This window comes from Peromyscus maniculatus, chromosome 16 (genome assembly GCF_049852395.1).
Source record: "Peromyscus maniculatus bairdii isolate BWxNUB_F1_BW_parent chromosome 16, HU_Pman_BW_mat_3.1, whole genome shotgun sequence".
Lineage (NCBI taxonomy): Eukaryota > Metazoa > Chordata > Mammalia > Rodentia > Cricetidae > Peromyscus > Peromyscus maniculatus.
In genome coordinates this window covers 30,993,315-31,007,391 of record NC_134867.1, presented here as the reverse complement: position 1 = coordinate 31,007,391, position 14,077 = coordinate 30,993,315, and the positions used below count along the sequence as shown (strand labels likewise).

General features: G+C 43.0%; 1 protein-coding gene across 2 annotated transcripts in view; it reads right to left on the bottom strand.

The window, feature by feature from the left end:
• The window catches only part of Rspo3 (R-spondin 3), a 97,575-nt gene extending 84,939 nt beyond the window's left edge, over window positions 1-12,636 (bottom strand). The window contains exon 1 of one of the 2 annotated variants that reach the window (XM_016009729.3): window positions 11,986-12,636. In XM_016009729.3, coding sequence (XP_015865215.2) covers window positions 11,986-12,082 — 97 coding nt within the window. In that variant the 5' untranslated portion in view covers window positions 12,083-12,636. The remainder of the gene's footprint in view (window positions 1-11,985) is intronic. The other variant, XM_016009730.3, reaches the window with a different exon arrangement.
• Window positions 12,637-14,077: the final 1,441 nt, after the last annotated feature.

The window sequence follows — 14,077 nt, the reverse complement described above, 5'->3', positions numbered from 1 at the left end:
TTTTTAAAGCATAAGCCTGGTAGAGGTAAATGATAAGTGATATTTTGCAGTTCAAATTACGTACAGCACATTTTAATTCCTGTCTTGGCTCTTTTTCCTTTAGTCTTTACTGAGGGTATTGGCATCTATGCATCAGATTAAAGAAAGGTCTGCTCTTGCAAACATGAATAAAGACCTATCATTTCTGAACAGTTACTTATACTTTGTTTAATGGAAAGGATTTCTCTAAATATTTACACCAGAACAGTTGTCAGAATGAATTGTGAAAAATTGCTGGCATACTCCCAGAAGGAGAGGGCTGGTAGCCGGGGAGAAAGGGGATTTCTGGTCATAGAATTTTAAGCAGCCCTAGAATTTTAGGGAGCTTCCTGCTAGAACATGAAGAGTTTATATTAACAAAAGGTACTTCAACATGAAAAGAAAGTCAGGTAAGATATTTCAAAAATCACTTTAGTTTATTGCTCTTGTAAAAATAACTTCACCATTGGTTCCCAGTTTAAAGAAGAGAAGACACATAGTTTTCAGAGACTGAATAAATTGTCTGCAAAGAGGAACTTGTACAAGAAGTATATTGTAACATCAAACTTATTCTAAGCTATGGTTCTAGGGGCAGTTTCTAAGTAGAATCAGCAGACAGGCTTTATACATTGGGAGGGAACTATCATCCACTGAGACAAATACCAACATAAATGCAGCACATTTGTGTTGAATTGTATTGCTTTCCCCCCAATAGCCTATAAATTAAATAGTTTGTCTAAAAACTATTTCATACAGATTTTCAGAACTATAAACATTTCTTTTAAATGACAAACAGCATATTAAAAGTCATTGACAAATAGTTTTCATTAGCTGTCTGGATGCTGGAGGTGGCTGTGGTAGTGGGAGTCATTCAAAGCACTTCTACAGCTCAACTGGGAAAGAAAACTGGATTTTTCTGTGCCTAGACTACTGTCAGATTCCAAACAAATGCAATGACATTTGTGGCTCTCCTACAGTGGCCACAATGAGAAGCAGCTCATTACATCTCATTTCATATATGAGGACAAAATGTATCTGCCAAGCTATCTGGAGATTTCCAGTTGCTAAAACAATCTGATCACCTGATGAATTTGTACCTTTAAAATCTGTATATTTAAAATAGTGGGGTTTGCTTCCATATGTGTAAACAAAGATCTAGTAGCCTAAAATCAAAGTAGTAATGGAATAGACTGAAGGCATTCTAGATTAGGAAGAAATATGTAATTTTAAGGACAGTGAGCCCTGGGAGCTTTATGGGTTTGTTCAATTAAAAATCCATCCCATGAGGTGATCAAACACCCCGAGTATGCCAGGCAACTGCAATGATGTCAAAGCAAACTTTCCCCTGGATTATCGAGCCAGGTCCCTCTGTGCTACTTGAATGGAAAGATTTAACAGTCCTTTGGTTTCTTGTACTGAAACTTTAAAATGATAGCCTCACTTCTTTGCTGATAACTTCTACTTATCTGATACTAGGTTTCTGAAAGGGGTTATTTTACATACAAGGAATTTTAAATTTGCCCTTGGCCTTTTTTCTAACTGCAGATTTTAGCACTTCTGTCCTGCCATAATGCAATACCCTTTTCTTATCGTTAAATGTCCTTTCCCTAATATTATGTCTAAATTGACCTGAGGATGTTTACGAGGACTTTTTTTTTCTCTTTCCTTTCTTTTCCCCTCTGATAATTCTTTTACAAAGACTGAATTCCTGGGGCTCTTTTTTATCTGCTCAGGAAGGGAGGAGGCAGACTTGCCATAATGACAGCAGGCCTTCTCTGTGTGGGTTTTGCACTCTTGCAGACAGACAGGTGGTTTATGAGGATTGTGACGTGCACTGTGCTGCCGCCGCCGCCGCCACCTCCTCCACCGCCTGTGGTGCTGGTGGCATATTTCCATCTTGTGCATGCTCAGGGTGAATAACCTATTGAGAAGAAAGTCAGTGGAAAAGCATTGTTTTTTGGGTGGGTTTCCTGCTTTCTGTAGCTCATGATTGCTCCCAATCCTTAGGGAGGAGTAACTAGGTCTGACCACGGAGCAATGTCTCAAGCCTGCTATGATGACCCTCCTCCCAAAGAGCCTGGCTTTCTTCAGTCTGATTACTTCTGGCAATTGTGGTTATTGGGATTTGGCCTGGTGACTCATTGCAACCCAAATTTTCCCAAAGAGCCCCCTTAACAAGCACAATGAAATCTGACAGGAAGCCCAGGCTTCCACCTCGTTTTTACATAGAGCTTTCCCTAGTTTATGGCAAGGTTTGAAAACTCTGCACTGACTCAAAAAGAATAAACAAGAGTTAATGAAGACAACTTCTCAGAGAAGAACAGGTTAGGAGTGAAATTCAAGCGTCTGTGAATTAATATGATCTACCCCAAACTAAATCCATTCCAAAGAGTCTAGCTTCCCCCACCCAGCTATTTATAGTAGTCTTACCGATTACCAGTAGTCAATCTAAGCTAGTCAGGAATTGTAGAGACTATAAAAGAAAGAAATGTTCTTCTTGTTAGGCAGTTGCCTTCCCATTAAAGCTTTCCTGACAACAAGGAGGATACTTGGGCACATTACCAATCATCTGGTAAGACGTTAAAAAAAAAAAAAATCCAGTTGTTTATTATTAAGTAGCTTTGGGAAAAGTTTGAGTGTGGCTTATACCCCATTTTATTTCTACAGTTGCACTGTTTACTCCCTCATCCACCACAGCAGTGCGATCCCCTTCCCCTGAAGGCTATGTTGCAGGGATCACTAGCACCTGGTAAGGTCACTGTCATGCCTTCCTGTGTGCACCTTGCTCTCTGATTTTGAATGAAGTGATTGATTCTCTTTCGGATAGCTCCACTTGCACAAGTCAGTGCCTCGAGTTTATCAATTTCCTATTGAGAAACAATACCATGCTGTGAGGGGGCTTTCGGCTGTTCAGGTGATACATATCTCATCCCTTATCACGCTTCACATAGGTTTATTTTGTCTGTCTAACCCTCATAAAACTGGCATAGTTTTCAACAGTTGCTCAGTTGTAATGGCTATATTTGAATTAAGGGTCTGGCAACATATCATCTTCACCTCTGTCTTAGAAGCCCCAGGACTCATTTTAAAACTGAGACAATCTAGGCCCTATCTCCAGTGACTGCTTCATTTGGTCAAGTTGTTTTTATTTTTAAAGATCTCCAGGTGATTCTAATATGAACTCAGCATCAGCAATTCCTGCACGAAGGCCCATAAAGCAGAAATTCAGAGTGGAGGTTATTATTCATGTTCTTGGTGAAAGTAATATAAATAACAGATTTTTATAAAGCATCATAAAGATAGCTTTCTGGATAACAAAAAACTAGCCAGGGAAATGCCAATTGTGATTGTAAATTATATACAAGGGTTCTGACATTTAACTACGGAATTACAGCTTTGCCCACATCTTCATGTCTAAGTAAATCTTGTCTTGGATATTAAGACATACTTGGGAAGAAGGATGTTACAATAGTCCAATAAATTGTGTGATTTTATTGCTTGTGGTATAAAAAATGATCAGCAACTTAGTTTAGAACCTGTCTATAGGGAGAGAGGGGACAAAGGAGAGTGATGAGTTGGAGATCCCAAAGAAGTGAGAAAATATGAGCAAAGAAAGAAAGAAAGAGAAAGGCTGAAGTGGGGTTTGAGAATGTAATAATGACTCATGTACCAAGCTCAAGAGTGAAAAGAGGGTGAATCTTGAAATACCTGGACTTTGAAGTTAAACTTCAACTGCAGTATAGGAACTAAATATCCTCTCTGTGATAACGGAATAAGTAATAAATGATAATAAATAGATAAAAGGAAACTCCACATTCCTTCTAGGACAGGTGGGCTAAATGAGGTCATTTTGGGGAACATACCAAGTAAAGGGTGTCTACTCAGAAGTGAGAAGGTACTTAAGGAACTTGTTGTTACCACAATATTCACTTTCAAAGACAAATGCAATCGTATAAAATACATAGACTGCTGCAGTGGCCCTGAGGGCTGTGAAGCTGGACTTTGCTGTGAGGCATTTAACACACTTGGGCATATCATTTTATTGCCTCTGTTGAAATGACACTTGTTCCGTGTATGTGACAGCCTTTGTCAAGGTAACTATACCCATATCTGTAAGGTTTCTTTGTAGCTGTGAGAAGCAGCCATCCTTCTCTTACTTGACCGAATATATATCTGAAAGGTGGTATTCTAAAGTAAGTAGCTCGTAGATTGTTATTTTACAGTGTGTGGAGGTGGTTTTTATTATGTAGTAATAAAATGGGGGCTGTTTTACCACTCATTTTCAGGAATGTGCTTCCTATTGGGACATAATTACAGATATGCTTCTGAGCATATTTCTAGAAACAATTTTGGGGAGTGAATATACAGCCTACATTACTGCACATTAATTTTAGAGAGGTGCTCAAAGGTAAGCTAAATCTAACTCATACTTCTGCCAAGTCCTTAAAAAACTGGGGAAAATATACTCCATTTGCTATGAAACCTCAAAGTGAGTAGATGGAACCAATGAAAAACCTTGGACCTGATTATCATGATATCTGGTGAAATACTGGTTAGGGATGTTGCACAATGTAGATACACTAACTAGATGCCTTCAATTTTATCCTATCCTGAGATGAGCATACTTTCATTGAGAAATCTACTTGAAAGTGACAATGCCACTATGAGATGCTAGGTCCAAATATAATGGTTCAACACCTTATAGGACCGTACCTTCCATTGCTAGAAATTTTTTCAACTCTCCTTATGATCAGTGGCAAAGTAACCCATTCCGTAGGTAGTAGAACTTCTAAGCCTAATCATCAACTACACGATTTGGCAATTTAGAATGATCATGATGCCAGCAACCATTCTCTTATATAATAGAAAGTACTATAAAAAAGAAACCATGGGTGAAAATAATACGTTTAACATGGGCAAGGTGATTTAATGTTATCTCGCTGACACTGCCGGAAGCAGCCTCAATGCCAGCAACACAAACACTTTTGATAAATAAAGGAAGGCATCCCTGGATTTTATCTCACGTGTCCAGCTACCCCCTCCCTCTCTCTCTCTTTATGAGTGACACTGCCATCCTTGACTTCAGTCCTTGATAATCTCTGAAATTGGAGCTCAAGTCCTGTTTCTTCCTAGCTCCTCAAACTAAAGATAGTTCAAAAGTAAAATAAATTTCATAACAAACCTACTTGTCTCATTGTTGTCTTTGTTTATGCTTATGATTTTTCTCTTTACCAACATCTGAATCCTTATGCTCCTAAATTGATGCCAAATATGGTCTTGCTTCCTTTTTTTCTTTCTACTCAGTTTAGTACCAAGGGCTATTGAATTCATCCAAATGAGTCATCTGCATTATTCTCCTGCTTAATCATTCAGTGTCATAGTGTAGGACTTTTGTCCCTAAATGTGGATTATCAGATTTGACTTTTTCTTACCTTCACAGGCCACCTTTAAACCTTACTATGACAGGGAAACTCTGAAGCATTCCTGTACTTGGCATTCTGAACCAACACCAGGAATTCTATGCTTAAGAACAAGATGAGCCTGCCCGAGTGTTCCTATTTCAGCCTTGGCTGTAGTTTTCAGACAATACCTAAAGGACACAGAATGTCATATGTAACCCAGTCTCCAGTTTGAGAAATCACTTGGTTAATCTCTGTAGTATGTCTTCTGGGATAAATTTGCTAATTACAAATGAAAGACTTTATTTGTTTGCTTTTTTAACCCTTACCTAATAATCCCAGTTGAGTAAGATGAGTATATTTGGAAGAACTACTTAGCTCCCTGCTAAGGAATTTTGTTTCACACAAAAAGATGAATAGCTGTTAAGACTATTAGATGGTGTAGATCTAAGGATATTTTAAAATGACTCAACTCTCTCATCTAGTCACGGAGAAAATACTGTCAAGCATGGTAGAAGGGGCTTGTCTGGGTCAACTAAACACTAATGACCATTCTGGATCATGAATTGAGATCTTTAGCTCTTATTCCACTCTTCCTAACTCCCATTGGGGATTCTCTCTTTCCAGGTCTCAGTCTCACAAACTTATGAAGCTTGTTCTTTATCAAATCATTAAAGGTCAGATGCAGCCCTATATAAGACAGTGCCTTGAAGAGTTACATTATATTTTGCATAAAATACAGACAGTCACAATTATCCATGTATATGACTGAGTGAACATATTCTTTGGTACCACTGTTTTTTTTTTTAATTCTCAAAGAATTTTAGTGGTAATAAATGGTTAACTACATCTCTTGCCAACCTTATAACTAAGGCAGAGATGGTCTTATAAGGCAAGAGGCACTGCTATTGGGTGTTTTGTAAATGAGCAGTGTTCACATATGAAGTGATTTCAGATATTTTATTTAAGTGTCATGTTGTTGAGATTTTTCAGGTGGAAAATGGGAGTCTTGGCATGCAGTGATACCTAGACATTTAGCTTTCTTGATAAACTATAACCCTTGATAATGGAACATTCCATTGGTTTTAGCACTTCTTGATAAATGGTATTAGAATGCTAGTGATGCTTCTGAATGAAAAGATATGATCAAGTACATTACACAAACAAAAAAATCGCCAGTATCTTCCACAAATTCCTATTTATACTTCATGTATACTATTAAGGCTTATTTGCAAAGCATTTCAAATCTACTAGGTGACTCAACAGATGGTAATTTGTAAGATGATGTACTCATTGCAATCTTTCAAAAAGTACAACGAAGTAATCAGTATTTTCCAACAAAATGAAAAGCAAGACAAAAATCACCATAACTTATGACCCAAGATATTTTAAATTATTGTTTTGGAAATAACACCAGTGTACAATATCCTATAAGAAGAAGGGACCATGCTCACTAAGTCAAACACAATTCCACGACATTATCATGACTGGCTCTCGCTATATTCTCAAACCTTATAGATGCTTTCCTAATGGCAATCAAAGTTAATTCTTACATTTCATGAAACACAGTATCCATTGTGGTGGCATTTCAGGACTTCACTGAAAGTTGGGAATGGTGGGTGGGAAAAAGCGTATGAATGAATAGCAAGGAAGTGGGAAGACAGATCAGGGAAATACTTAAGTTGAGAGTTTTAAAAAGAGGTAAAGAGAAAAAAGTATTAAATTAGAATTTCTGTAATAATTGTACTTTGAAAGCTCATTTTTGTAATTTCAGAGTAATATTTCAGTACTACTTTATGTAAGGTTCTGAAATGCTTTGTTATGAAGGATTAAAAACACTACTACATACTTAAAATGATTAGACATTAAACTAGAAAATATTTTAGACATTTAGTGGCAACCTAGAGATCCCTACCCAGATTCAAATAATCTAAAAGGATCAAATGTCTAATAAAGTCGTTTTGTAGTAATGTTCCGAGGGTTTCCCTATAACAACTTGAAAATCAAATTTTACTGCATGTTGTAATTTCAGTTCATTGCTTTCTGGAGACCTAATTTGTAGAACATTAAAAACCGGGGAACTCCTTCATGGAGACACGGCTTAGTTAAGCCTATGCACTTACACGTTAAAATACTGCTCATGCTGCGTGTTCAAAGTAGTATTGAAATGTTCGTGATAAGTAAGCCCTTTTTCACTTGTTCCTCAATGAGTGACATGGGCTAAGATGACAGTGTTTTAAATCACCATTTTTCAGGTGCTGAATAACATCTTTCCGCTGAAGCTGTAATCACAGACTTAAAATAGAGTAGGAACAAAGTAGTGTGGGAAACAGCTTTCTAGCTCAAAGATGATTTAGTTGGAACTCAGAAAGGTAAATGCACTTTTGTTTCTGTTTATTTCACCCAGTATCCTGCCACTACTTCCTAGAAAGTTGGATTTATCTTTGATTTGCACTCACACCACATGATAGGCCATAGAATGCACTTTTTTCCAGTCAGTTTTGCTCATCTCTCTGTCAAACTATTTTTTTTTCTCAAAACTAAGGCATACAGGTGACAAATGTAAGCAAGTGAGGAAAAAAAGTGTTGTTCTCAATCTCCAAATGAAACATTCAAATTAAGATCTCAGTGTTTTCTTCTTTTGTCTGTTAGCTTGTTCTCCAGGACCAGAAGTAAAATCAAGAGTACCTCAGAACCTTACATCGTAAGTCAACATCTGCTACACTGTCATACGCAGTGATCAATATACTCCAGTAAGTGTATTATCAGTGTAATTATTTTTCTTGCATTTGTGATTCTTCTTCACATTTCTCTACAGATTGTAGTAGCTCTGCTTAATTGTTGGGTATATAATGAATTTCTAAAGCATGCATGGTCTATAATCAGAAACACTAAGATGACATAATAGATGGCCACAACTGAAGACCAGGGTGCCTGATATCCTGCTTCTGACAATAATCCTCTGGGGCAGTGTCATCCTATAGAGCCTTTTAGATAATTGAATAATGTTAAGCAAAGTGCTCTGGTCCTGTTTGGTATGTAATTGTTTGACATTTGTCCACGTTGTATTAATATTTATCAATATTATGCTATTAAAGCAGAATGGCCTATTCTCTAAACATATTGGGGAAAAGACAATCTGGAGATTATCAAGCTAATCATTTTAATAGCTTGATATCCTCTCTATGGCAGGGTCAACGCATTGTATAAATTATAAAGGGCAGGGAGGTTCATGGGAGAAGACAAGTTTCATTCACTGGCTCTCTGGCAGGTTACTTGGGCCCTGTTTCTTAAACTCATTTCTACAGAAGGGCGATCAATGCTAGCCAGTTGACAGTGTCTGGTCCCATAAAAATAATGCAGGTGAAATGTGATGCATTAGGAAGGAATTACGATTGTTGTGGTAAGATGATGTTTAAATTGTATTAATATGCAACCCCAAATTTGAAGGCTGGCTTTAAAGAGTGTCAAAGGGAAAAGCTTACAAAGCTGGAGACGAGTTTAAAGACAGAGGTTAGGCTTTGTAAATTAGCGCCCAGGACCCACATCTAGGGCTTGCTGCTAAAATATCTTGCTGGATGGTGGCTTCTTTTGAGTAAAGACATTACTTTGTACCCTGGGCACTGTATATCAATCAAAATCAGTAAATTTTTGTCTTGTTTATTCACCATAATTACATAGATATTTTAAAAGGACAAGACTTCTGTTTTAAAGAACTGCACTTTTTTTCCCTAGAGAATGTAGTAGTGTGTAATAATTAGGGGTTGCTGGTTTGTTGCCAAGTAGAGATCAGTAGAATACTAATTATTGCAGAGAAACAATATTTGTGTAACTCTGTTGGCTATATCTGATGACAAACTATGGTTGTTAGATCTGAACACATTTAACTCTGTAAATTACATACTTTGTTAGCAAGTACCTTTGGCACTGAAACATTCAAGAGACCACTTTAAAAAAAACTTTAGGAAATACTTTTAGCCTAATTTTCTACTTCTGTTATTAGTAATATTTCTAAAAGTTTAAGAAAATGAAGCTATTTATTGCAAAGCAAAAGCGATACTCTTAACTACTCACTTAAGTTGCTTTATCGTGGGAAAAAAATAGGGGTGTCTGACCAGTTTTAAAATAATTGGACCACTACCTTACTATTCACTATAAAAAAAATAATTCCAGTTACTATTAAGGACCTTTTTATTCAGATATTTCAAAAAATCATGATCCAGGTGAATTTATGAGCGTGCAGCGTTAGGTTTGAGTCTCTGGACATTTAACAAGGACATTTAACCTTCTGATCCTTGCTCCCAAAAAAGCCATGCGGCGCCTGCCAAATACTTCTTCTGTCTGCTCAGAGGACGCAAGGGGTCGCCCCTCTCCCAGTATTGCAGAAGCAAGCAAGCCGCAAACGCAGACGCGAGCGCGCAGCAGCAGCGGTAGCAGCAGCAGCAGCAGCTGAGTAGCCTGCAAGACCTCCTTTTCAGATCCACTCCCATAGAATCACCGGAATTTCAGCTCCATTCCACTGTTTTCCTCTTTCATCCCCTCAGCACAACCAGAGGGCGCCTTTGACTTGGCCTTGGGATGATCCGGGCAGAGAGAAAAGCCGTCTCCTTCAGGCTTCACAGATCACCCTTCTAGTCCCACCCTAGATGTGCGCACCCAGAGTTTCCCCCGCTGCTCTAGATCTCACTGGAGGAGATGAGAAGGAACGCATAGCACACTTTCTTTTGTTTCCTTCAGAAACAGAAGCCACCCAGCCAGAAACCCAGATACCAGTGACACTGAGGCACAGGATCCTGCCCCATCCGGGCAAATATGTAGCTCCCTGGCGTGGGTGGGGGACACTACTAGGTTGGAGTGGACTGTGTTACGCAGTTTCGTGTGAGCTATGCGGGGCAAGAAGCTGAGTTTCTCCTGACTTTGGTTTCCCCACTGGCCCTGAAACTCAGTACCCAGTGGGTCTAGCTTGCCTGGGGTGGCGATGAAGACTTCTGAGCCCCAGGCCGCTGCTTCCGTGCGACAGCCGCACAGCCTGAGCGATAGACTGGGTGGCAGGGTTGCTCAGAATACAAACCACTCAGAGGCCAAGAATAATAAATCGGATGCCCTGACATGTTTAGTTTAGGCCCTCCTGCGCTGAGACGCGATCCTAGAAGCAGTGGGGCCAACTCGGACTCCAAGCCTCTGGCGCTCCCTCCCAGCCACGATTTTTAAAGGCAGTTTTCAGGTGAATCAAACTTTGTCTGGCCTGGGCTTAGCGGTATAAAGGGAGCTTTCAGGGGACCCTCACGTCCAGGGCCAGGGCAGAGACAAACAGTGGCGAGAGGCGATTACTAAATTTCCACCCCACACAAGTGCTGTTGTGTCCCCGAGAGCTGCAGGCGTTGCTGCCCCAAGGGTTTTGCGGGCTGGACACTTGGGAAGAGATCTCATTGGGAGACCGGACAAGGTCCTGGGCTGACCAGCCGGAACAGCTTTACTGGGTGATGTCAGTTAGTCCCCCTTACTAGCTAGCCCTCTGTTCCTGAGCCCTCCGCCAAGCCAGGGTCATCCTTCACTCTGCGAAAGGACTCCCCTCGCGGGTACCCACAGCAGAGCTGTGCTCCGGGCCACCCGGGAACAGTGAAGCCACCCTGGCATCTCTTCCAGAATCTCTGAAAGATGCCCGCTTGCCTCAGACCAACTTTGGTGGAGGCTGCCCGGACGGATGGACGGCCCCGTTTAATTCCGGCAAGGGCACCGGTTCACCCAGCCGCGACAGAACCCCATTCTCACCATGTGCCTGTCTCAGGGGACCCACTTGAAAGAGTCTGAGAAGGCCAAAGCGCTCACGTGGGGGCAGGCAAGGCAAGACGGTAACCGGAGTTCCAAACCTCCGGACTTTCTTTGCATTCAGACCCCGGAGCGTGGGACATGGGACAACTCCGCAGACAGTCGTGGAAGCCCCCACCCCCACCCCCGCGCTCCCCGCGCCTGTCTATTCCACTCGTGTGCGCGTCGTGGGAAGCGGCAGCGCAGGGGCTTGCTCAGCTGTCCCCCACCCCCCGCTCCAGTCCCGCCCCAGAATGCTTGCCTCAGCTACCATAAAGCAGCCTGGGGGGGCTCAGCCAAAGTTCCCCTGAGCCAGGCGGCAACTTGCGGTGTGCCGGGTGCGCCAGTATCAAGCAACCCCAAGGCAGGGACAGGCATCCCAGCAGCCTGGGGCTCTAGGCCTCCGTCGGAGCCTCCAAAGGAAAGCACAAATCTCTAGAGTGAATCTAAGCAAGAAAGGAACATTTCCAGATCCCGAATTACAAGGAGGCGGGAGCCAGGCCAGCGCCCGGTGCATAGACTCCAGCAATGGCTGGAGAAGGAGAGCCGGTGCCCCAAGTGTTATCTCCTATGGGACGCATAGGATGTAGGCTGGAAGGACTGTTTTCTCTGGCAGCTGACTCTGGGCAGGCAAGGCGACCCCGACAGGTGAATGCAGTGGAAGGGAGCAAATGCTTAACACAAGCCAAAATAACAACAACAACAAAATAAAATAAAAAATACATAAAACCCCAAACCAAAAAGCAAACCCTGCACTTACTTCTTCGCTGGCGCCTTCCCCGGGAGGCGTTTTGGCTGCCGATGTATTCCATAAAGTTCAAAATGATAAAAAACCAAGAAATCAGTCGCAAGTGCATAGTAACCCAGTAATGTTTCCCTTCTTTCTCTCCTTTTTCTTTTGACTGTTAGTTATAGTTAATGTTTTTTTTTTTAAATATGTACGTAGGTTTTAGGCGTGTCTATATGGAGCGGTGAAGAACCAGAGCAGCGGGACTTCTCCACTGAGATCCAACAGGCGTGCTGTGATGGCAAGCGAAACGGGGCGGGTGGGCAGGGAAACCAACAATTGCATTCTCAAATTGTCCGAACACAGCCGGCTGCTCTGAGGTGGCTGTCATCGCCGCGAGGGAAGGTTGCAGGAGCCTCCTGGCTGGCTGGCTGGCTGGCTGGCTGGCTGGCTGGCTGGCTGGCGGCAGGTTAGCCTGGGCTGCGCTGCGGCTCTGTGGCCACGGACGGGATCCCGGCGAGCAGTGGCCCCTGGGGCTCAGAGGCTGCGGTGGCTGCGGCAGTGGCGGGGACCCCGGGAGCGCAGAGGAGCGGACGCCGTGGGTACCGCGGCCATGGCCAAGGGGCGCTGGAGAGACCCGAGCTGCTTCTGGCGTTCCCGAGCAGAAGCCGCTCCAGTGTTGGGCAGGGCTGGGAGCACCCCATTCGGGAGGAGGGAGGGGGGGGAGAGAGGGGGATGGCTGCGGGGGGCGGGGGGAGCTCGGGGGCGGGGAAGGAAACTGCCGGAGCAACAACCCCGAGCGACCTCAATAACTTTCAATTTCAAGAGAGAAAGAGGGAGCTGGAAAAGTACAGGCGTGCGATTTGGCAGAGGGACGGGAAGAGGCGCCTAAGGGGTCCCGGGTCTGTGCTGGAGCATCTCTGGACACTGCAAAGACTGCGGGAGAATGGGAGTAGGATTGGGGGAGGCCCTCGGAGGGATAATTCGGACCCGGTGAGGTGGGCGAACTGGGGACTGGGTGCGCTGAGGCTTCTGATCCAGCTGTCCCAAGTACCCCAGGCCCCCATGTTTCTGTTGTCCTCGGCCTCTGGCAGGTCACACTACGTAGTAGTGATCGCGTCCCTTGGCTTTTCAGAGACCCCGCCTCACTCCAGCAACTAGTCCTGGGCAACCGTCCCTCTTCCTCGTGTCCCTTGTTTCCTGGGATTTCTGCCTTACAGATTCCTTCTAAAGCTCTCCTTAGCCTCCCTAGGTTTTTCTCTACTGCTGTCTCCTTCGCGGCCCCCGCCCCTCCCCTTCAATGAAAGTAGTTGTGGTTAGTTGCTGGGCGGGTGGTCCCAGGGGTGATTAGGTGGATTTTACCCTTCATCTTCAAGGTGCTTTACCTGATCTCAAGGGAAGGACCCAGAGGTGTGTGGTTTTGGGAACTTCAGGATGGAAAAGCTATTGTGCTGAGGCTTTCTTCCAAACCCAGCCTTTGCTGTGGCTCTGGAAGATTCCTCCTCCCCTCAGGCACTTCCCCCTGTATTCAATTCGCCTGTTAGGCGCTCTCTCTTGTCTCCTAAATGTTCTTGAGAGGATCTGTTGTACATTTTGGCTTCTCATCTGGGAGACTGGGAATACTATGTGGAAAGACTGTCCCCATTTTGGGGGAGTTCAAAAAGGTCCATTTCTTGCTTCTGTTTCCAGAGCAAGTCGGGTGGGGGTGGAGATCTCATGGGGTTAGTAAGGAAAAACCAGGTTCCCAGGCCAAAACACCACCTGGAGACCTGAGGTGCTTATCCATTGTTGGGCCTCCTACATCTCCCCCAGTAGCACAGACTCCTGAACTCTCCTGTAGTTACTGAAGTATTGGGTTGAAGGTTACAAACCTCGAGGCATTTTAAATGTAAACCTGCCCTAAGACTCCTTAATAACATTCGGAAGGGTTCTTCTGCAGCGCCAAAGCTTTATGCAACACTGGATTGCAAGCAGACCACTTTGAAAACAAGTAAGGTTTGCAGCCGCGTTGCCCTTCAATGTAGCTGTCCACAAAGTAGAGGAGAAGCAAAGGTCATAGCCCCTCCCTGTCCCTTTTGGTAATCTTTCAAAGAACTCCTGGTTACAGATCTCTGGAGTCTTTTAC